This window comes from Crocodylus siamensis, chromosome 4 (genome assembly GCF_052110815.1).
Source record: "Crocodylus siamensis isolate JL-2025a chromosome 4, ASM5211081v1, whole genome shotgun sequence".
In the NCBI taxonomy this organism is placed as follows: Eukaryota; Metazoa; Chordata; order Crocodylia; family Crocodylidae; genus Crocodylus; species Crocodylus siamensis.
The window spans coordinates 210,013,004-210,035,541 of record NC_143398.1 but is presented as its reverse complement, the minus strand read 5'-3'; the positions used below and the strand labels follow the sequence as shown (position 1 = coordinate 210,035,541).

Sequence of the window (22,538 nt, the reverse complement as noted above, 5' to 3'; positions counted from 1 at the left end):
AAAAAAAAAAGCCCCGCACTCACTGGCTTTGGCAGCAATGATCAGGGCCTCTGAGGGCTTGTGGCAGAGCCCCCCTGCACAGCGCTGGGCAGTGGGGCTCACTACCCCACACCAGGCATGCGCGTGGCAGCTGTCCCATTATGCAGGTGCAGCATGGCTCAGCAAGGTGCTATCTGGGAGCTAGGGTTCCTCCAGCAGTCAGCCAGACCCCAGAACTGCTCAGCTACAGTGGCCCCAGCTCCCAGACAATGCACAATACTCTGCCAAGCTGCATTGCACTGTACCTGCGTTGCCATACGGCAGCTACCACGCAGGTGCCAGGTGGGGGGATGTGATCCCCACTGCACGGGAGACCTTTGCTATGAGCCCTCAGAGGCCCTGATTGCTGCTGCTGGTGAGTGCAGGGCTTTTTTGAAATGCTAGGAGGCTGGGGCCAGGCTGGGCAGTTTCAGGGGCTTCTCCTGCAGGTTTCCCCCCCTCCCTCCCCAGGAGAGGCAGGCACAGCTAGAGGAGACATGGAAGAGCCTGCTGCTGCCTGGGTGTGCCTGCCTTTCCCTGGCCAATCCAAATAGCCGAATTAGCGATGAATCTCTGATTCTGATTTGGCCAAATCGAATGGGGACAGTGATTTCAAATCACCGAATCGAATCGCTGTCCTCTGAATCAGCTAAATCCAAATCGAATACTTCCCTATTCATACAGGCCTATTAGACAGCTCTGACCTTATGTGTTCCTTATTGATTTACACAATTTATTGCAGTCTTAGATCAAAACGGCATGTAAGGAGGTTTCTCTTTCAGGATTTTCAGTGAAACCCAAGGACTAACTTGCATCCCAAATGGACTCATGAGGGAAAATTTTCACATTCTTCTAAGGGGTGTTGGTTGTAGCCGTGTTGGTCTGAGGACACAGGCAGACAAGGTTCTTTGGGTAGATGCGATATCTTTTATTAGACCAACGAAATAGTTGGAAAAATTAGACTATTCTTCTTGCCTAGGGTTACCATACATCTGGGTTTTCCCAGACATGTCTTTTTTGGACCCCTGTCCTCATGTCCAGGTGGGTTTTTAAAATTAGAGCAAATGTCTGGGTTTTTGCTCTTTCTCTACTTTCCCAGGCTGGCTGCTTGGAGATCAGAGCAGAGAACAAGGTAATTGGCTGTTGAAGGTCGTGTGCTCCTCATGGGGGCCCCGGCAAGCCACTCCTAGGTAAAGAGAGAGAGTGTGTGTGTGCATGCACAATGCAGGAGCTGCTTAGGTAGCAGGGCTGGGGGACAGGGGGCTGCAACTTAGGAGTGAAGGGCAGCAGCAAGGCAGCGGGGGGGAGGGAGGCTGTGGGTCAGGAGTGAGGGGCATTGTCAGGGGTGGAGGGAGGCAGGGGTCTGTGGGTCAGGAGTAAGGGGCACCAGCAGGGCTGAGGGGCTGGGGCCTGTGGGGTTGGTGTGAGGGGCACTGGCAGTGTTGGAGGGGCAGAGGTTGGCGAGTTGGGAGTGAGGGGTACTGGAAGTGCCCAGGGGCCAGGAGGCTATGGGTTGGAAGTGAGGCGGGGCTGGCAAGGGGATAGGGGTTTAGGAGTGAGGGGCAGAGGTAGGGCATGGGCATATCACTGCCCCACCCACACAACCATATGCCCATTATCAACACATCCTTAGCTGAAAGATCATAAAGATCTTAAGATAACATAAACAGATTCCAAGTAGGTGAACAAATGTCTTAATATGGATGCAAAACAAAGTATTTTCATAAGCATAGCAGTACAGTGAAAAACAAGGCTTAACTTTTTCACATTATTTACATGCAAAGCCTTAGTTCAGTAGACATAGATAAAAATCGTCTCAGTGAAAGTTATGGATTATGCTGTTACCCATATATTGAGCAGTGTTACTAGGGCTACCATGTCACTTTCTAGTATCAAGGGAAAAAAAGAACAAATTCACCTACAAATGTACAGCACTACAGAATTCTTTATATTTAGAGTGCTGTAAATTTAGTTTCTACCCTGCTGTTTTGCTTGGTAATGATTTTGAAAGTATGTTCTGTTGAATCAAAATAATAACAATAATAAAAATGATTAAAAACACACATATGGACACTTGTGCTATTTCTATTCATGTTTTTATAAAAAAAAAAAAAAGCCTAAAGCATACAACTCTTACAGTGGAATCTTGTCATTCACAGTTCTTTGTGTAAAACTGCCATCATAAAGAAACCAGGTCAAGGTCTCTGCACCACTAAATCCCATGTTTGAGTGTCAGTGCATGACTCTTCCCCCTCACCTGGCAATTGGTGAGGGGGGTGCTATTTTATTCTAAGCTGCTTATTCTACAATTCATAGGCAGAATTCACAGGGCTACCTCAAATTCTTTGCAAAGACATAACAGCAAAATGGTATGGTCAAATCTTTCAATATACTATTAGATGCTAGTAAAATGTTCTGTAAGGCTTTATAAAAGAATTAAAACTAAATTACACTTAAATGAGGGGGAAAAGTTCAGTCTGAGATGTTTGCTCCAAGCTTCTTATTTGTGTTTGTTTTCTGACTTACTAATTTGCAAAGTGTAGTCCTTTGCAATTGGTTTCCAAATCAGTCATGCAGTATAACAAGACTGAACTGAACAGACTGGTCTGAGGCAATGAACCTTAAAGCATTTCAGCCTTAAAAATTAAAGCTGAATTTCTATCTGGAGAAGGATATAGCATTCAACAAGATGTGTACATATACATTGTACAGTTTAATATTTTTGTTTATGTGAAAATTCAAGAACTCTCTGTTCCTGTCGTATTTAAATTATCATTGGACTCACAGGAGACATGTAGCATATCCTCATGGTTAGGATACTGGCTAAGGTGGAAGTGTACTACTATTGTAAAGAGAGATGTTGCTAGGGAAACAGTAGAACATTTCTTTTCCGTGGCTACATTCTTGGGGATGCAAAATAGTCAAAATGAAGCCAACTGTCATCACTAATACACCAACAGTGAGAATCAGGCAGGATATGAGACGATCTGAATGGTTCCAACGCTCTTCAGACAGCTTCAGATAACACGCTGTAGGGATGATGAAAATAAGTGGAGTAGCACTGAGAACCCCCTGGGAGTAGGAAACAACAACAAAATCCATAAGCATATATGCTTGTGTCTCCTCATATGCATATATACTCGTGCATAAAAAAAAAAAGAACAATTGCAATTTTCCTATATGTAAATGAAACTGTGCAAAGTGATTCCTATTAACTGAAATTAGACTATAGTGAGGGGGGTTTCCTTCCATGAGGGGGGTTTCCTTCCATGTGGTTAGATGTTGTATTTCACTTACCCAAACACTAGCAACTCATAAAGGCATTTGTAAAGACTGTTTGAAGTCTCTCAGGATTAAGAAAATAGTTGTAAATATATTCACGTGGCTGAAGCAGGGTGAAATTTTATCTGACAAACTAAAGTTACGTGAAATTTACCAGCTACAAAAGTACAGCAAAGTTCATATATAAACAGTTTTAAAATAATTTATCATTAAGGAATATTTAGGAGCATTGCCTGGCAGGGTTTTCGAAGATATGATCAGAGGCAATACTGCTTTTGCCTTTCAAAAGAAGAAACTGAAGCTTGCTAATGCATGGTGAAGCTTAATGCATCAGTGCATAATGTAGTTTTAGCAAATTCTCAGCTTAATACTACTCAGCAATGCTTCCAACTTTGTGAAAGTCCAAATCCAGAACTTTTAGAAGACTACATCTTGGCCTAAAAGCACAGCATATCCTGGATAAAGATGCATGTAATCCTATCCTAAAGGCATGTCTAAACATACAAACTGATGATCCAGGGTACTGTCCACAAGCAGCATACACTACTGCAGGCAGGCTACTGCTTCAACTGGAATCAACACAGCCATGTCTGCAAAGGGCTAAAGGTGGACTCATTAGCACTGTCACTCAACAATTCTAATTAGCCCACCCCAAATGCCTGATAGCTTTAGCCACACTTCATTCAGTTTAGGAATCAGTCCAGCACAGCACAGCATGCTGGAAGACATTATTCTGGACCACAGTCAGGGTTTGAACAAATGGACTCTTGGGGTGCTTATACATGTGACAAAAATTAGCTGTTTTTGTGGCTTAATTGTGTCACACTGTACAGGTGTGGGGGATTTTTATGATTTAAATGAGTTTGCTACGTTGCAACCTAAGCCACATCTGCATTTAGTTTAGTTTGCAATCCTGCTATTTGTAACACTGTAGCCTTTGAAAATTTGCCCCCCTGCCACAGAAGCGGACTGAGACAGAAGCAGAGAGGGGCATGACCCCCGCCTTTTTTTCCCTGCCCCCCATGGAGCCTGCATCTCCCACAGCCAGGATGCAAACTGCTGGTGGGCCGAGCAGTCCCTAAGCTGTGGAGGACCTCAGTCCTTCCCTCCAGGGCAGTGGTGCCCCCTGGGGCTGCCCAGGCGGACTGCTAGTAGTGGGGTGCTGCCCTAGCTTGGGATCAGGAAACAGTTGGATTGGGCTGGGTGCTGCCTACACCCACCCACTAGCTGCCCACCTAGGTGGCCCTGGGGGGGCACCGCCACTGTGGAGGAAAGGAAAGGTCGGGGCTCTTCACAGCTCAGTGCCCACTGGCAGCAGGAGATGTGGCAGATTGTGGGGGGCGGTGGCGGAAGGATCAGGGATCACTCCCTTTGCCATGTTATTTTTTTTCCCCTCTGGTGGTGATGCCCCCTGGGGCTGTCCGGGCGCTGCCCCAGACCTCCAGATCCAACTCTTCCCTGAGACTCAATGCTGGAAGCCCACCAGGTGCTGCTCGGGGAAGAGCTGCGTCTAGGAGGTGCTGCCTATGAGCTGAGGCAGCACCCACACAGCTAGGTGCAGCCGCAGAGGGAAGAACTGGGCCTCCCTGGAGCTCAGGTGCTGCACGGCATGACAAAATGATCAGGCCCCTCATTGTAACGGTGATGGAAGCCCCTACATTGCAATGGTGGGTTTTTAATTGCTGCAATTAAAAACCCAACTGTTTCAATTTGGGGGACTAAACCCCTGTCACATGTACAAGTGACCTTGGAGTGGCTACAGAAGTGGAGGGGGGACTGGTGTTCTGGAGTGCTCAACAGCTGTTATATCAACTGTTATGTATGCACAAGCCTATAGCAATACCAGTGAGAAATTCAGGGACAAATTCAGAGGGGGTGCAGTGGTACAGTTTCACCCATTTTGACCCACTGTGAGAGCAGTGATTGGCATCTATTTTTATGTCCCTCAGGCAGATAAGAATCTACCCTTCTCCCTATTCTCAGCACCCACTCTCTTCCTTTCAGTGCTCAGCAGTCAGTCCCCTTCCTTCCCACTTCCCTACCTGCCGTTACCATGGTCTGTGAATGGCCCAGCGGTGCGGGAAGGCTCCACAGCTGCTCCTCTACTGCTTCAACTGGGCTGTGGGGGGAGCTAGGCTTAGGTAGGGACAGTGGCAGCAGCAATGATGGGCAGGTTCCCCCTTCCTGCCTGCTTCCACCACAAATATTCCGCCAGGGGGAACTGCCCTGCCTCATTTCTGCTGTCCTTGATTAAGCTTGAAAGGTGGGGACAGCAGCAGAGGTGGGCAGGTGTCTGTGTTCAGAGACATAAGTAGAGATAGCAAGGAAGGGAATGGGAGGAGAGGGGAGGTACTGATGAACAGAAAGAGGAATGGACGGGTTGCCTAACGCTGGGAGATGGGGATTCTTACTTATTTCAGGGAAACTTTAAGAAAGTCTCCAGCTGCTGCTCCCACCTCCACCTCTTTAAAAATCCCAGATCTGCCTAAATCGGAATGGTTTTGCCATAATTGTATGACAACAGGCTAATGCACACCCAACTTGTTACAGCATAAAAGTTGCAGTGGTCCCCCTCTCTTTCTGAAGCTACTCCAAGTGCATGTGCAGACATGAACTAAGCTAAAAACAGTGCAAGCTTGAATATTAGTTGCAGCCAACTATCACTTGCCCTCAGAGAGCAATGCATTCCTAAGTAAGAGTTGAGAAGTTGCTATCTCGATGCACAGTTTATGGGCAACATCCATTAATGAATTAGTTTATTGATTTAGGAGACAGCCATAGAGTGATAATCCATTTTATATATTTTTTGTCTTATTTGTTTGTATTGACCCATATATTGTTATGCTGAAAGGTGTTAATAGTTACTGTTACAGATTTGGTAAAAACTAAAATGTATACTAGCCATCTTTAGTTCTGGCTACATAAGTGTGCAATTCAGTTTTATGATGGCTAAAACCAAAGAACCCAAAGGACATGTGAAAGGACAAAACAGAAGCTAAACTATGTGGCCTAGAGGTTTTCTCTGTGAAAATGCAGTAACATAGTAGGTGGAACAGGACTTTTGGCTTCAACTGCATGTTTCTGTGTATAATTAGAAGGAACTAATAGGCAGAAAGAAAGTAAACAGGCAGTGAAGGGATCAGTAATGAGTATGGTCCATGCTAAGAGTAAGAGCCAAGAGATGGCGCTTCATTGTAGTACAGCATTTGCTGTGAGGGTAGATTTGGATTCCTGTACAAGGAGACTGAGTTTTAGGTATATTTCTTACATACAGAACAGGACTCCTCCAACTAAAATACCTGGCTCATCAATTTTTCTTTACAATGCTCACCACCTGATAAGGCCTTGATTACTGTTTAAATGGTTGGGACAAATGGGGCAAGAATATGGTATTTATGGACTATTAAGTCCTGAGTAATTATTTAAAAACCTTTAAAGTTGAAAAGTATTTAACAATAAAAATCAGGCATGTTTACTAATCTTAGGAAGATAATAGAGTTGGCATACATTGCCGGCTCCTTACTGTAACATAATTGATTCAGATCTGTAGCACTATATCAAGGATGTAACTCTGGGTAATGAGAGACTTTATACTGAAAAGCTGTTGTCGATGAATAATGCATGTATGACTGTCATATATTTATAATTTAAAACAGAAAGAAATGTTGAAAAGCGCATTACTAACAGATGCCCAAGAAGCCGTATTTGGGGGATATGTTAATGTTAACATGTAAAAGGGATTAATTACAAGGAACAATGAAGGTAATTATTTCAGAGAGGTTAATTGGATAGCTTATCTGGATGTTAGGATCAGTACAACAGCATTAGCATGAGCATGAGCGCTAAGTAAGCTGGTAACAACTTCTTTCTACCACTCGAGAAAGTTAAACTGCATTGTGAATGAGAAAGATGCATTGTTGAAGATTGCTCGTTAAAGCTTTACTCCTGGGAAAGTGCTTGCACTTGTGTAGAGATCAACTCACTTCCTTTTACTTCACAATTTCAGTGAGGTTTGGTTAGGGTTACCATACATCTGGGTTTTCCCAGACATGTCCTCTTTAGTGGACCCCTGTGCTGCATCTGGGTGGGTTTTTAAAATAAGAGCAAAATTTCCAGGTTTTCTATTCTCTTGGGCTTGCTGCTTGGGGCTAGAAGTGGGCAAGGTGATTGGCTGTTGGGAGTCACGCACTTCCTGTGTAGGCTCTGGCAAGCCAGAAGAGAGAGAGAGCAAGCGCAGGTGCATGCAATGCAGCAGGACTGTGGGGGCAGAGGTCTGTAGGTCAGGAGTGTAGGGCACCAGCAGGGCTGAGGGGCAGAGGCTGTGGGTTGGGAGTGAAGGGCACTGCTGGGCTGGGAGCACAGGGGGCTGCAGATCAGGAGCAAGGGGAATGGGATGGATGACTGTGGGGTGTGCAGGGCACTGGCAGTGCCAGGGGTTGCAAGTCAGGAGTGAGGGGCACCAACAAGGGGTGGGGGGGCAGGGTACTGCTGTTTGGGAGTGAGGGGCACTGGCATTGCTGGAATAAGTGGGCCTGGAGTGAGGGGCAGCAGCAGGGCTGGGGGTGTGTGGCTTGTCAGTGAGGGGCAAATAAGGGGAAGGGGCAGGGCACTGGCATGTCACTGCCCCACCCCCCATCATATTCCTTTTGCACCCCCTCCTCCCCCAAAGGTGTCTTCTTTTTTGGACCTGGAAATATGGTAACTGTATTGCTGGATCAGGTGTGTAAATTTTCAACTAAGGACAGTTACATAAGGAGCCCCCTTTTTGAATGCTTTTGAGCAAAGTTGGTAATGCTTTTGGCAGGGGGCTGGAATGACCCGACTTAAGTCTGAGAGGGGTGGGCAGTAGCATCTGGCTGCCTTTGCCACTTCTCTCTGCAATGAGGCTGGGTACAACACAGGAAAAGCCCCACCTTTGTCAAAGCCCTGGGCAACTGACTGCCACACAGGTACAGGTAGTACTTTCTATCTGCCAAAGGTCATTGTGCTCAGCTTCAGTAGTGTGGGCTGTTGTACATTTGATGCATGACATGCTGTAGATTTCCCCAAACTGAATTTGAAGCTAAATTGACAGGATTAAGGGGAGTTTATGAGGATTACCACAAAAAGTGACTGCCTGATTTAGGAATATGTTTGCTTTTCTGGTGTTGTGACAGCATGGCCGGGAAGCCTGCCCTACCCACTGGGAAATGAGGCAGGGAAGATGTCATCTTGGAGCACCTCACTGCTACTCAAGCACAGTGGGAAGAGAGTTCAATTGTAGCAGCAGGAAGCACCCTAAGGGAAGCTCAACTGCCTCATGTCCAAGTTTTGTGGGTAGGGAGAGGCCATGTGCCTTGGTCTCCCATTCTGAAACAGGAAGCAGTACAAACATACCCTCAAAAGGCTTTTTTGTTAAACTACAGAGCCTGCTTTATGAAGAACACAAGTATTCTGTATGACGCTGTATGATAATCAAAATAAGGGAGTCTGTTGGTCAGAATGTGGTTCCCATCAGCAAAACCAGTTTTCAGTCTAAAAGTTTTAAAGGAGAGAAAAACCATGTCTGTTTTTTAAACTGAATTCTGTTTAGCACCATGCACCTTGACTTTAAAGTAGACTAGGGAGGTTGCTTTACAATGTACACATTTTCTCTTTGAAAAGTTTAGGTTTGGATTTTTGGACTACCAAACTCCAATGAAGACCATGGTGGGAGTGTCGTATACAGAAAATACCAGTACAGTAACAGTGGTGATCTATGTTAGGAATTGGCTCTAACCACCCTTCTGCCATGAGCTCAACAAAAGTGAGCAGAACTACTTTGGGAGCAGTCCTGGATAGAGGAGGTAGTGATCCAACATGGGATATCTGCAATAAGGATCAATATTTGAATGGGTCCCACTGTTCTCAATTCTTCCCTAACACATTTGACTATTGGACGTCATAGCTACATCTGCTGCTCATTTACTCTTCTGTGTTTTGAATGTCCTCCAGATGTCTAGTCTTCTTCCTTAGCTTCACGCCATGTCTTCTTTCTTACCATCTTTTGGAGGTGGTGAATAATTCTCTCTGACAGTCAATACAAAACACAATGCTACATTCATTTTAAGAGGCCTGTACATTTTCAGAACTGCATAACAATGAAAAGGTGGCTTATTTAATAATAGAACATCTAGGTGTACTTACATTCAGCTCTAGAACTATTCCAAGACAATCGTACACTAAAGAGACGCCTGTGGCTACAGCAACAATGATTACTGTCACAACAATGTGGAAAACTGTTGTTAGATTCCCTTTGAAAAACACATTAGCGATAACCTGAAATGGAAACAGAACTTTAACTTTGTTTTCTCATTTTATTTCAATGAGCAGAATGTGTTTAATTCTTTATGCTATGCCTCTATAACTCAACTGAAAAGAGAGGGTGAGGATGTAATGACTTTCAGCCTTAACCATCTTGCAGTTCTATCACAGAAACAAGATAATAATAACCAAATAAATGCTATATGTAGTATACACCAGGCCAGTAACCACTGGTCTTCACTAAAGACCAATCAGTGACTGCAATTAGAACAGATCTCTCCATCTACTTTACAGATTAATATAATGGAAAGTATGGTAAAAGCTCACCTCTCGTGTCACAAAACATTCAATTGGGAAAGTCAGGATTACAGTGACTCCATAACAAAATCTTCCAAATGTAGCAAGGTCATCACCTCTACAGTAGTTTTCAAATAGGTCCCCTGGAGAATAGTAAAATACAAAATTATTTTGAAATTTTTGACAACTGTGACTAATTATGAGGTGACATTAAGAGTTTTGCAAATAGAGAGACTGAAGTCACTGTAACAGCATTGTGCAAGCACTTGAGATTTCCTGACCCACTTTGTGAGGCACAGATCAGGAAGAGATAATTATACAGTCACAAATTACATTCAGAATGAACTGTCACTATCACTATCTCCTATGAGTAGCAGCTTTCTCTATTATTACTTGAAATCAAGATAATTTCCAGGTTGGTATTCATCTTTTTAAAAAAATCATATGGCTTACTATGTTGCCATCCCTACATTTTGCAGCTCTCTTTTTTAATTGAAATTTTAAGGCAACTAGTGTTTGTTTAAAATCTGTATCTCACAGTTTTAGAAAGAAAACAATTCTAGATAAAACAAACAGATTTCCTTTAGAAATGTTATTCATAGGACAAGAACAATTACATAAGGAAGACTAGATGGGTGCATCTGGAGACTTGCATTTCCTGCATATCACATTACAGGATCTAATCACAGCTGCAAAAACTATATTAGAGGACTTCAAATATATATTGACCTCTGTAAATACACTCCAGTTAATAATCCAGTTTTTTTATATCTAACTACCATACTATTGCTAGACAATTTGAAACACCATCCTACCTAATTGTTATAACAAATGACCTGAGGAAAGATGAACATAGATTATAGCTGAGAAATGCAAGTAAATCTTAAGATCAGAAGAAGATAGGTAAACAGATATCTTCTCTCTTAATGCTATTGTGCTATGGATGGTCTGCACCTACAAAACTACCAGATTTGTTCTGGAAAAGCCAGGGACTGAGTGACTTGGTGGAAAAGCCAGAGGTTAGAGGAAATTGCTTTATAGTATAAACACAAAAGGGCACATGACATAGACCTTTCAAGAGCAGGAAAATCTGTCACAGGCATTCCGCTCTCAGTCAGTCCAGATAAAAATCAGGATATAATCAGTGGCTAGAATAAATTGTTCTCTTGGATACAAAATGTAATAAAGTAGGTTTACACAGGGGGCAGATCTGGCCCATACAGCCAGCTGATTTGGATCAAAGCCAGGGAATTTCAGCAGTGTTTTGGCAGAATTCTGATGGTGTGGAGCTTTACCTGTGTGGGATCAGGAGCACTACAGTGGGAAGTAGGGACTGTGGCACTGGAGCAGGCTGGGCTAGAAGTGGCTCATGCTCAGAACTAAGAGTTAGCAGTTAGCTCTGTTAAAGCAGTTCCAGTTTCAAAAGTTTGCCAGCTGGGTTTAAAATGGCAACTGCTCATACTGGTATAGGAATGGACAGAATCATCCAAATGTATGCTTGTGAGTGGTAAGCCCACTCCCATTTACATTGCTACATCAATTCACAGCCAAAGAAATGTTTCCTGCTCCTCTTCTCTCCCTCCCCCACTCTATTAAAGTCCCCTTGTCTCCCTTTGAGCTACTGGGAATGAGTTTCTTTGAACCATGTTTATGTATCTATGGCAGATTCATTCTAGCTGGTGTAGGTGAAGATAAGCCAGACCAGGCTGAGCCAGCCTTGCCACCAGCAGAGAGTAATTATTCTCGAAGAAGTGTAGGTGATGATGATAATAACATTGGTGTCCTCGGTCACGGTTTCAGCTGGGGGCATTTAAAGCTAGATATTGTAATTGCACTGTTAGCAACAGATGCCAATGGGGTGTGTGAATACTGCTTAGTCTTTTACACTTTGCTTCTTAAATCCCCAAACACCCTGGTCTTTACTTTGGGTATTTTTTACACTTTGCTAATTCTTCAATTGGGAGGATGGCATTAATCAGTTACAGCAGCTTGGTACTAATACATGTCCTTGGTGCTGGTTTTCCATCAGCAGTGACCCCCCCCAGTTTTGAGTCCACATCATCTTATGCTATCACAGGCCCTCAGATGAGCTTTTCCTACTTGCTTGCTTTCTGATTACTGGATGTGAAGGATAAATTCCAACTCTTCCTTCATAAGTACAAATAAAAAGATCAGCTTGGCATTCTCCCCTCTCCTGTGTATTTTGCAAAGCAGAAAACTGGAAAGAAGGATGGAAATGCCAGAGACTAAAATAAACATTAAAATGGATGGACTGAGCATCTTACCTTCTGTGTATCCTTTAAATGTCACATATCCACATGCAGCAAACATCATGCTGATAGACACAGCAAGTGAAACAGACACATGTGTGATGCGAGACCAGTTACTTAGAGTGGGTTCCTCCAAAGAGCCATATATTAAAAAGCTGTTATGGTGGCAAATGAATGCTGAAACACACATGGCCATTAATAGCAATCACATGCATTTTACTTAAAAAAAACAAAAAACAAAACAAAAAATCCAAACAAATAATGATTCGTATCAGGCTAACGTTGCAAATTGTGTACTCCAAGGCAGTGGAAGTATGGCACAACTTAAATTAATTTATTATTACAAATAAACATGAAGTAGGTAATGAGTAGCAAAGCTCACACAGCCTGAAATACTAGCTACCTGTCCAATTCTGTGAATGTTTTTTTCTTTTGCTACTCCCTTCAGTGTAAGACTGTGACCCCAGTACCAGTTCCTACTCTGGCATTCTCTGTGACATGCACATTGTGCAGTAACAAGCAACGTGGAAACCACAAAGCAAAATCAGGACTTATAGAGAGGTGTGAGAACAGTAGTAGGGTTTATGAATATTTGAGGAGACATCAAATTTTGAGGAATGATTTCATTTCGACTACTGGAAGAGAATGAGACCCAGCTTAATTTTGCCTACAACATCTTAATAAATACTAATATCAAAACATAAAAGGGGGTGCCTACTTGCTGGCTAGATCAAAATATTTAAAATAAAACTACTTTACATAGCAAGATTGACTGCAGGTTGAGAAGAAATGTTCAGATACAAACTTACCAAAGGACATCACCCCAATGGCTTGTACTGCATTAGACTTTGCAAATACCCAAGCATTCTCTGTTTGGGGTCTAAAATAAAAATTTGTTTTAATAGAACGTCCCCTTTCTTGTGATCAGGAATTTTAAATACGATATAGAACAAAGTGACACTGGTGAGCCCCTGAACTCTTCATGCCAGGTTTGCATGTGCCAGCTGCTTTCATTAAGTAAAGTAGCTCCAGAAATACAAGTAAACCTTTATTAAAACAACCTATCTGGGAACTGCTGTCAGCACACTGAAAGCCAAGGTGCTCATACAAATAACCTCTGAGTCTACTTCTCCTGGAAGCATATCCCACGGATTTCAATGGCTATACATCCTATACAAAATCTTTCTCTGTGCAGGTGCGTGTGTGTGTAAATAATAAAGTTTTAACCAGTCAGATTAAAGAGTAAGTACTACAAGTTCGCAGCAATGGCCCTAGATTGATAGAAGATGGATTTAGGCCTATCCCAAACTTTCATCCTTATTAGGTAATATGCATACAGAATGAGTATAATTTCAGATGCCCACACATTACATTTTTCCAGTTATACTAGTAAAATTATACACATGTTCTTCAAGTGCTATAGGTCTCAGTATAGGTCAAATGTATTGGAACAAATCCCCTGTAGACATTTTTATTCCAGAATCAGACTTTTTTTTTCTGATTTAACTTAAGCTATGGCCAAAGCAATATAAATTAGAGAAAAAAGAAGAATTTTTGTAGCAGAATAAGAGTATTTATATGGGAAATTATTCCAGAATCACCAATGTTTTAAATAATGTCCTACCTTAGGACAGTGTAATTTTTCTGTATAGACAAGTCCTAGGAATATGTAAAAAAAAAAAAGGTCCAAAAGAATAGCTTTACAGAATTAATTTGTGCTGACTGGCTGTTTTTAATCTACAGTTAGTTACCACTTCCATTTATGTATTTTTAAAGTTATTTCAGGGTATAATTTCTTGTTGCCTTGTACAGAGAGACCAAACTGCCTAAATTGCTTTCAGTCTTTAATTCAGAAACATCCTCTGAAGAGGACTGCAGAAAGCAGCTCAGATCAGACTGAGCACAGAAAAGAAATCTGGCAGCAATCTTTGTTAAATCAGATCCAGAGTTTGAGTTACAAAATTCCACCCTGAAAAAAAATCATGAAAGTCTTCTTCATGTTAACGTACACTCTAGGGAAATCTGGGTGGGTGACGGGAGAGAGAAAATACCGTTTTTGTAATATTGGTCTTCAAAAGTATCAATTGAAATGTGCTCACCTGTTGAGCATTTCCTTAACAGCTCTACAGAAGAGATAAAAAAAAAAAAAAGCAGGAGAGAACATTGTCACATAGTCAGTTGCTTGCTCCAGTTTCCACCACATTTTGAGGAAGCTGCTGCCACCTGCTGCTGTACTCTTACTATAATGTAACACAGCATGAGAATTATTAGACCACCTCTGCCAAGAGAATAACACCTTCTTTCTTCCTTTTTGTTGATGACTAATCTGTTTTCACAGTCCTCCTATCTTAGTTTAAGACTTTATTGTTACCAAAATTTTAAATTCTTTCAAGTCAGTTCTTTCCCCCCCCCGCAATATTTATTTTCCCCATTCTTTAGATCTGGAGTGCCTTCCAGAAGAGGGATTTTAACAACTTGATTATTCCAGTTACACAAAACACTACTGAGGTTATTCTATGATTACACTGCTTTGCTTTTAAAGGACTATCAAATAGTAAATTCTTACTTTCCATCTTAGAAATATGGCTTTTTCAAGGCAGCATATTTAGGTTTGATTCAGAAAAGCTATTCTTCATCTCATTCTTAACTTGTAAGTAGAATTTGAGTATATACTTAAGGTAAAGACATGCTTAACTGCTGTCATAATTCAGTCCCTACCCAAGTTAACATAGGCTCAGGCTAAGATACAGTACATGGACTGGATGTATAACATATTTTTCATCTTTCGTACTGTTTCCAGTATTATCAAACTCAAAATCATGTGAGGGCTCAAAAAACAAACAATCAAAACAACAAGAAAAATCAATAAACTCGCCTCCAAAGCATGATTTTTTTCTCTTTCCCTTTTTCTTTCTAAAGAAGTGTTATGGTATGTAAGGGCTGTCCTTTAAATTCCCCATTCACATTTTCATGGTGTGTGAGAAAGCGAAAATTAATATACTGAGGAAGGCAGACAAGGTTCTTTGGGTGAATCTGATATCTTTTATTAGACCAACTTAAGTAGTTGGGGGGAAAAAAATTCCAACATATTTTTGGACACGATGATCAGTATCCAGACCACATTATAAAAAAGAAACCCACAGACCCACATAGATATCTGCACAGAACCAGCAATCATTCTAAACACACCAAAAAAGCTGTGCTATACAGCCAAGCCCTCAGATACCACTGAATTTGCACTGAGGAGAACACCTAGGATGGCTTTTGCCCAACAAGGACACTCCTCTAGAGAGACAGAATGCATGTTTGAAAGAGCTACCAATACCACATGAAGAACTGCTGTAGTACAGAAGAAAATCCCCCACGAATCACACAGCGCTGGTTATGACAGATCATCTCTCCCTTGCACCCATACAGAATATCCTCAAACAATTGCAACCCATACTAGAAAGAGACCCTATTTATAAAAAGATCTTCCCAGAGCAGGGGCAGGCAATTATTTTGGGCAGAAGGCCGCTTACTGAGTTTTGGCAAGCCAACAAGGGCCACATGACAGGCAGCCAGGGGCAAATAAATATTAATTTTCTACATTTTTTAGGGATCCCGTGGCCTGGATAGAATGGCTTGGTGGGCCACATTTTGCCCACCCCAGAGCCACTCATCCTAGCCTTCAAACAAGCACTGAACCTTGCTAACCTCATCACCAGAAGCAAACTTCCTATGACCCAAAGCACACTAAATGGATCCAGACCATGCCATGACAAGAAATGCAAAACCTGTCAACACATTTCCATCACCCCCACACTTGCTACACCCCACAACAGAGCCATCAGCATTTCTAGATCTTAGAACTGCACTTCCAGAAATGTAATACATCTTATCCAATGTACCAAATTCCCTGATGGAAACTACACAGGAGAGACCAAACAACAACTGCGCACCAGAATGAGTGCACACCAGGAATCTATCAAAGACAAGAATACCCAATTACCTATGGGACCACATTTCTCACAAGAAAACCACTCTCTCTCCAATCTCTCAGTTCTAATCCTCAAAGGAAACTTACACAACACTTCCCAGAGACGAGCCTATGAACTCCATTTCATCAACCTCCTGGATACTAAAAACCATGGACTAAATATATTCATTAGATTTATGACACATTATAACCTGCATGACATCCAACTCCCCAGGTATTCATTCCCCTTCTTTCCCTTACCGCCCCCACCACACACCCAGCCTGTTTCTCACCCATTGACACCTCAATCTACATCTTCACTGACTACCTGTCTTGTATGCAGACCAGCCCAGCCTCTCGCTTCTTTAATTTTCATTCCATCCAGGAAGAGCACACACCAACTGCTGAAACTCAGCCTGACAAAGGGTTTTTAAACCTGAAAGCTTGCTTAATTTTTTTCCCCCCAACCATTTAAGTTGGTCTAATAAAGGATATCAGATTCACCCAAAGAACCTTATCTGCCTATGTCCTTAGACCAACATGGCTACAACCTACACCCCTGTATACTGAGAAAGGTGATTTTAGCTCACTAGTACTGCAGGAACTCGTACCCAACATATCTGTTCACCCCTGCTACAACTATGTCCACCCCAAATTACCACATTTATTCTGCTTCAACATTAATTCTACCAGTCTTCTTAGATGTGGACCCCCTGCATCTAAAAAGACCGACCTACAAAGGATGGAGGATGGGATCCACCTCCAAGGAGGAATATACTGCATTGGTCCAGGCCTGCAGGGAGCGATCCAGGAAAGCCAAGGCTGTGATGGAACTCCAACCAGCTACAAGTATCAAGGACAATAAAAAGTCCTTTCTTAGATATGTGGGGAACCAGAGGAAAAGCAAGGGCAACATTGAATCTCTGCTAAACCACATGGGTGAACTGATGACCAACGCCCAGGAAAAAACCAACTTACTAAATGGGTACTTTGCATCAGTCTTTCACAAGTCCCACAGGATGCCCCTGCCCATTACGGGACGGGGATCCTTGCCCTCCATCAGTACTGACCTTGTGAAGTCAGTGACCTTGAGAGGCTGGACGCCTTCAAGTCAGCCGGTCCTGACAATTTACACCCCAGAGTACTCAAGGAGCTGACCTGCATCATTGCTCAGCCCCTGGCACGGATTTTTGAGAGATCCTGGCGCTCTGGTGAAGTGCCCGATGATTGGAAGAAGGCCAATGTGGTGCCTATCTTCAAGAAAGAGAAGGAAGTGGATCTGGCAAACTACAGGCCCATCAACCTGACTTCTATCCCGGGGAAGCTCTTAGAAAAGAATAAAGAGGCCATTCTTAATGGACTAGCTGACGGCAACACCCTGAGGGATAGCCAGCATGGGTTTGTTGCAGGTAGGTCGTGCTTGTCCAACCTCATTTCCTTTTACGACCAGGTGACCTATCACATGGACAAGGGGGAAGAGATTGATGTCATAATATCTTGGCTTTAAAAAAGCCTTCAATCTGGTATCCCACGATCACCTCTTGGCAAAACTGGCCAACTGTGGCCTCAGGTCCACCATGATCCACTGGCTCAGAAATCGGGTCTGTGGTTGGACCCAGAAGGTGCTGGTTGATGGAAGTCAATCGTCATGGTGCCCTGTGACCAGTGGGATCCCCCAAGGCTCTGTCCTTGGACCTATGTTGTTCAAACTCTTCATCAATGATGTGGACATTGGAGTCAGAAGCAGACTGGCCAAGTTTGCCGATGATACCAAACTTTGGGGTAAAGCGTCCACACCCGAGGACAGGGGGGTAATCCAGGCTGACCATGACAGGCTCAGGAAATGGGCGGATGAGAACCCAATGGTGTTTAACACCGAAAAATGCAAGGTCCACCACCTTGGGAGACAAAAACCTGCAACATGTTTATAGGCTCAGCAGTGCTACACTGACTAGCACTATGGATGAGAGGTACTTGGGGGTCATTACTAACCACAAGATGAACATGAGCCTTCAATGTGACGCTGCTGCTAGTAAAGCGAGCAAAACCCTGGCTTGCGTCCATAGATGTTTCTCAACCAAATCCTGAGACGTCATTCTCCCATTGTACTTGGACTTGGTGAGGCCGCATCCAGTTTTGGGCTCCATAATTCAAAAAGGATGTGGAGAAGCTTAAAAGCGTTCAGAGAAGAGCCACGTACATGATCAGAGGTCAAGAAAACAGACCTTATGACGAGAGGCTGAGCTATGGGACTCTTCAGCCTAGAAAAGTGCAGGTTCAAGGGTGACCTGATGGCCACCTGTAAGTTTATAAGGGGTGTTTCACCAGGATCCGGGGGAATGTTTGTTCACCAGAGTGCCCCAAGGGATGACAAGGCTGAACTGTTATAAACTTCCGCAATACTATTTCAGGCTGGACATAAGGAAAAACTTCTTTATTGTCTGAGCCCCCAAGGTCTAAAATAGCCTGCCGCTGGAGGTGGTTCAAGCACCTACTTTGAATGCCTCCACAAGAAACCTGGATGTTTTTCTTGCTGGGATCCTATGACCCCAGCTGACTTCCTGCCCCTGGGGCAGCAGGCTGGACTCGATCTTCCAAGGTCCCTTCCAGTCCTAATGTCTATGAAATTTCCCAGCCTACTGCCCTTCTTCCAACCCCCAAGCCATCCATCAATTCTGTTCCCCAAACTCCCAACCACACCAAGCTTCCAAACCCACCATATCTTTCTGAAGCCTCACTTCTGCCCCTCCTGAGTGTCTTCATCTCCCTAACCCAAGTTTGAGGGGCAACTCTGGCAGAGATCCCTTCTAGTCTTGTGGGAAATGCCTCTATACAAATGCTCAAATGCCTCTACACAAATGCTCGTAGTATGGGAAACAAGCAGGAGGAACTTACCCTCCTGCTAGCTGACACCAACCCGGATATAGTGGGGAATCACTGAAATGTGGTGGGACCCAATGAATGACTGGGCGATGAATTTCAAGGGCTATAGGCTGTACAGGAGGGACAGGATAGGAAGGAAAGGTGGGGGCGTGGCACTCTACATTAAGGAGGAATACCCATCCTTGTCAATTAGCAAAGAATCAGAGGAGGGGCACTCTGAAGTGCTTTGGGTTAGTATACAAGGCAGTCGAGGGGAAAGAGACTGAATGGTGGGGGGTCTACAACAGACCTCCCAACCAAGGGGAAGAGCTAGACCAGGAATTCTTAAGTCAGCTCATGGAGGTAGTGAAATCAAAGGATGTGGTCGCCATAGGGGACCTGAACTTTCCAGACATCTGCTGGGAAGAGCAGTCAGCCAGGTCTGACCGCTCACATAAGTTCCTAGCCAGAATGCAGGACCTCCATCTAACCCAAGAGGTGCACAGGCCACCAGGGGAGACACCTTGTTGGACCTGGTGCTGGCCATGGGTGACAACCTGGTGAGGGGGCTGCAGGTGCTCAACCACCTGGGTGACAGTGATCATCGCCTGCTGAAATTTGCCATCCAGCACAAGGTGGCAAAGGCCTACAGCAAGGCAGCAGCCCTAGATTTCAGGAGGGCGGACTTCAGTGTGCTAAGAATAGTCAGGGAAGCACTGAGGTCCCGGAGTGGAGGGGAGCCAGGTGTCCAAGGAGAGTGGTCATTCCTTAAGGAGATGATCCTCCAAGCCCAAAGGGAGGTAATCCCAATGTGGATCAAAGAGAGCAGGAGGGCACATAAGCCCCCATGGCTCACCAAAAGCATCCGGGAATGTCTCCTAGCAAAAAAAGGAGGTGTACACCCAATGGAAGGGAGGGGCCATCACCAGGGAGGACTATACTGCAGGGGGGGGCAGTCAGGAAGGCCAAGGCAGAGATGGAACTAGGACTAGCTTCCCGGATCAAGGACAACAAGAAGTCCTTTTTTAAATACATAGGGGGCAAAAAGAAGGTTCCAAGTAATGTGGGGCCCCTGCAGGAAACGCTAGGAAATTTGGTTGTCACACCAGATGACAAAGCCAACATATTTAACAATTACTTTGCCTCCATTTTCCTAAGCAGGGACCGGAACATTCATCCTCCCACTCTGGGCCCCCCTTAGATCACAGGAGAGGTGCACCTAGGCCAAGGGTTAGTGAGGATCAGTCAGGGAACTTCTGGAGGGACTGGATTATTTAAATCAGCTGGTCCAGACAATCTCCACCCCAGAGTGCTGAGGGAATTAGTGGAGGTCACTGCGGGATCCCTGGCATGGCTGTACGAGCACTCGTGGTGTTCTGGTGTGGTGCCAGAGGACTAGAAGAGGGCGAATGTGGTTCCCATCTTCAAAAAGGGAAGGAAGGAAGACCCAGGAAACTATAGGCCAGTTAGTCTTACCTCGATCCTGGGTAAGCTTTTTGAGAAAATTATTCTGGCGCATATCCATGAGGGGTCAGCAGGGGAGATTATGCTTAAGGCAACCAACACGGGTTCATTAGCGGTAGGTCCTGTCAGACCAACCTGGTGGCCTTCTATGAGCAGATCACCAAATCCTTAGATGCAGGGGTAGCAGCGGACAAAGTCTTTCTGGACTTTCGGAAGGCCTTCAACACCGTCTCTTACCCCATTCTCATTAAGAAACTGGGGGACTGTGGTGTCAACACCAACACAGTCAGCTGGGTTGCCAACTGGCTGGAGGATCGCACCCAGAGAGTGGTGGTAGATGGGTCATTTTCGACTTGGAGGGATGTGGGCAGTGGGGTTCTGCAGGGCTCTGTCCTTGGGCCCGCATTGTTCAACATCTTCATCAGTGACTTGAACAAGGGGGTAATAAGAACCCTGTTCAAATTTGCTGAAGACACTAAGATGTGGGGGGGATGTGGGCATGCTAGAAGGGAGGAATAGGCTGCAATCAGACCTAGACAGGTTACAGGGGTGAGCGGATGAGAATAGGATGGGATTCAACACTGACAAGTGCGAGGTACTGCACCTGGGGAGGAACACCTGGCACCATACCTACAGGTTGGGGAACTCCTTTCTTGTCAGTACAGAGGCAGAAAAGGATCTTGGAGTCATCATTGACTCCAAGATGAACATGGGCTGGCAGTGTGGGGATGCAGTCAGGAAGGCCAACCATACCTTGTCATGCATCCACAGATGCATCTCAAACAGGTTCAAGGAGGTAATACTCCCCCTCTATGCGGCACTGGTCAGGCCACAGCTGGAGTACTGCATCCAGTTCTGGGTGCCACAGTTCACGAGGGATGTGGACAACATAGAGAGGGTCCAGAGGAGGGCCACTCGCATGATCGGGGCAGCATAGCAGGCCCTATGAGGAGAGGCTACGGGACCTGAACCTGTTCAGCCTCCACAAGAGAAGGCTGAGGCGGGATCTAGTGGCCTGTTACAAACTAGTCAGGGGGGACCAGCAGGCACTGGGGGAGTCCCTGTTCCCCCGAGCACTGCCAGGAGTGACCAGGAATAATGGTCACAAGCTGGCAGAGGGGAGATTTAGGCTAAATATCAGGAGGCGCTACTTCACAGGTCAGGGCAACTAGGATCTGGAACCAACTTCCACGTGGTGCTGTCTCCTACCCTGGGGGTCTTTAAGAGGAGACTAGCTGTACACCTTACTGGGGGCGTTTGACCCCAGTACTCTTTCCTGCCATGGCAGGGGGTCGGACTCAATGATCTGCTCAGGTTCCTTCCGACCCTAGAAACTATGAAACTGCAGCAGGACTCTCTCTTCCTTCTTCCAGGTCAAGGGCAAGCAGCTTTTCTCACCCTTTCCCATGTCTACATTACAGTGAGAATGATGCCACGTTGCCAAGAATCTGATTGGCTTCCTGAGGATCCGATTGGCTTTTCTATGCATGGGGGTAGGCAACTGGGTATACAGCTAATCATAGAGTATTTTAAAACTCATGAGAAGGCCTGAACTTATTTCATGACAAGGCTGGCTCCTTTCCTAGCCAAACATTCCTTCTGCAAGAATTTAGGACAGGTGGCATCACTGTATTTTTAGCTGAGAACCACAAGGAGTCGGAGGCAATGAAATGGAGAAAAAAGGGAAGTTCTGCAGAAGCAGCAGTTAAACCCATACAACGCTTACAGCTATCAGCCTGTCTGGGAAAATCTCCCACAGCTTTATTGGGCATACTGTAGGTGGGGATAGATATTAAAAGGTATCTCTAGCCGCGATACCCTCTACCCTGCTGTCATACCAGCCAGAAAGATAGGAGTTAATTAATGGATATCTTCCCCTTCCTCCTGAAGGGGCTGCTAAAGCCAGGTGGTAAAGACTGTTGGAGCCAACAGCAATTGCCATCTTTGGTACACAAGAATAAAATTGCTTTAGGCTGGGCCTCAGCTAGCTGGGGTTTGAGGAAGGAAGAGGCTTTGGCCCATTGCCTTTAGAGCTGGGATACTAGAGGATGCAGCAAGGGGCCCTGCTGCAGCTTTTCCTCTGTTTCCTCTGAAGTAAGGCAGAA

The 22,538-nt window shown here is 44.5% G+C and overlaps 1 protein-coding gene across 4 annotated transcripts in view; it reads right to left on the bottom strand.

The window, feature by feature from the left end:
• Positions 1-508: 508 nt before the first annotated feature.
• SLC38A11 (solute carrier family 38 member 11) overlaps positions 509-22,538 on the bottom strand; it is a 51,788-nt gene continuing 29,758 nt past the window's right edge. For 2 of the 4 annotated variants that reach the window (XM_090045595.1, XM_090045598.1), the window contains exons 8-13: positions 14,249-14,272; positions 12,959-13,029; positions 12,165-12,326; positions 9,910-10,022; positions 9,466-9,597; positions 2,121-3,090 (exon numbers count right to left, since the gene is read on the bottom strand). In XM_090045595.1, coding sequence (XP_089901721.1) covers positions 2,842-3,090; positions 9,466-9,597; positions 9,910-10,022; positions 12,165-12,326; positions 12,959-13,029; positions 14,249-14,272 — 751 coding nt within the window. In that variant the 3' untranslated portion in view covers positions 2,121-2,841. Of the gene's footprint in view, positions 1,205-2,120; positions 3,091-9,465; positions 9,598-9,909; positions 10,023-12,164; positions 12,327-12,958; positions 13,030-14,248; positions 14,273-22,538 lie in introns of those variants that run through there. The other 2 variants (XM_090045596.1, XM_090045597.1) reach the window with 2 other exon arrangements.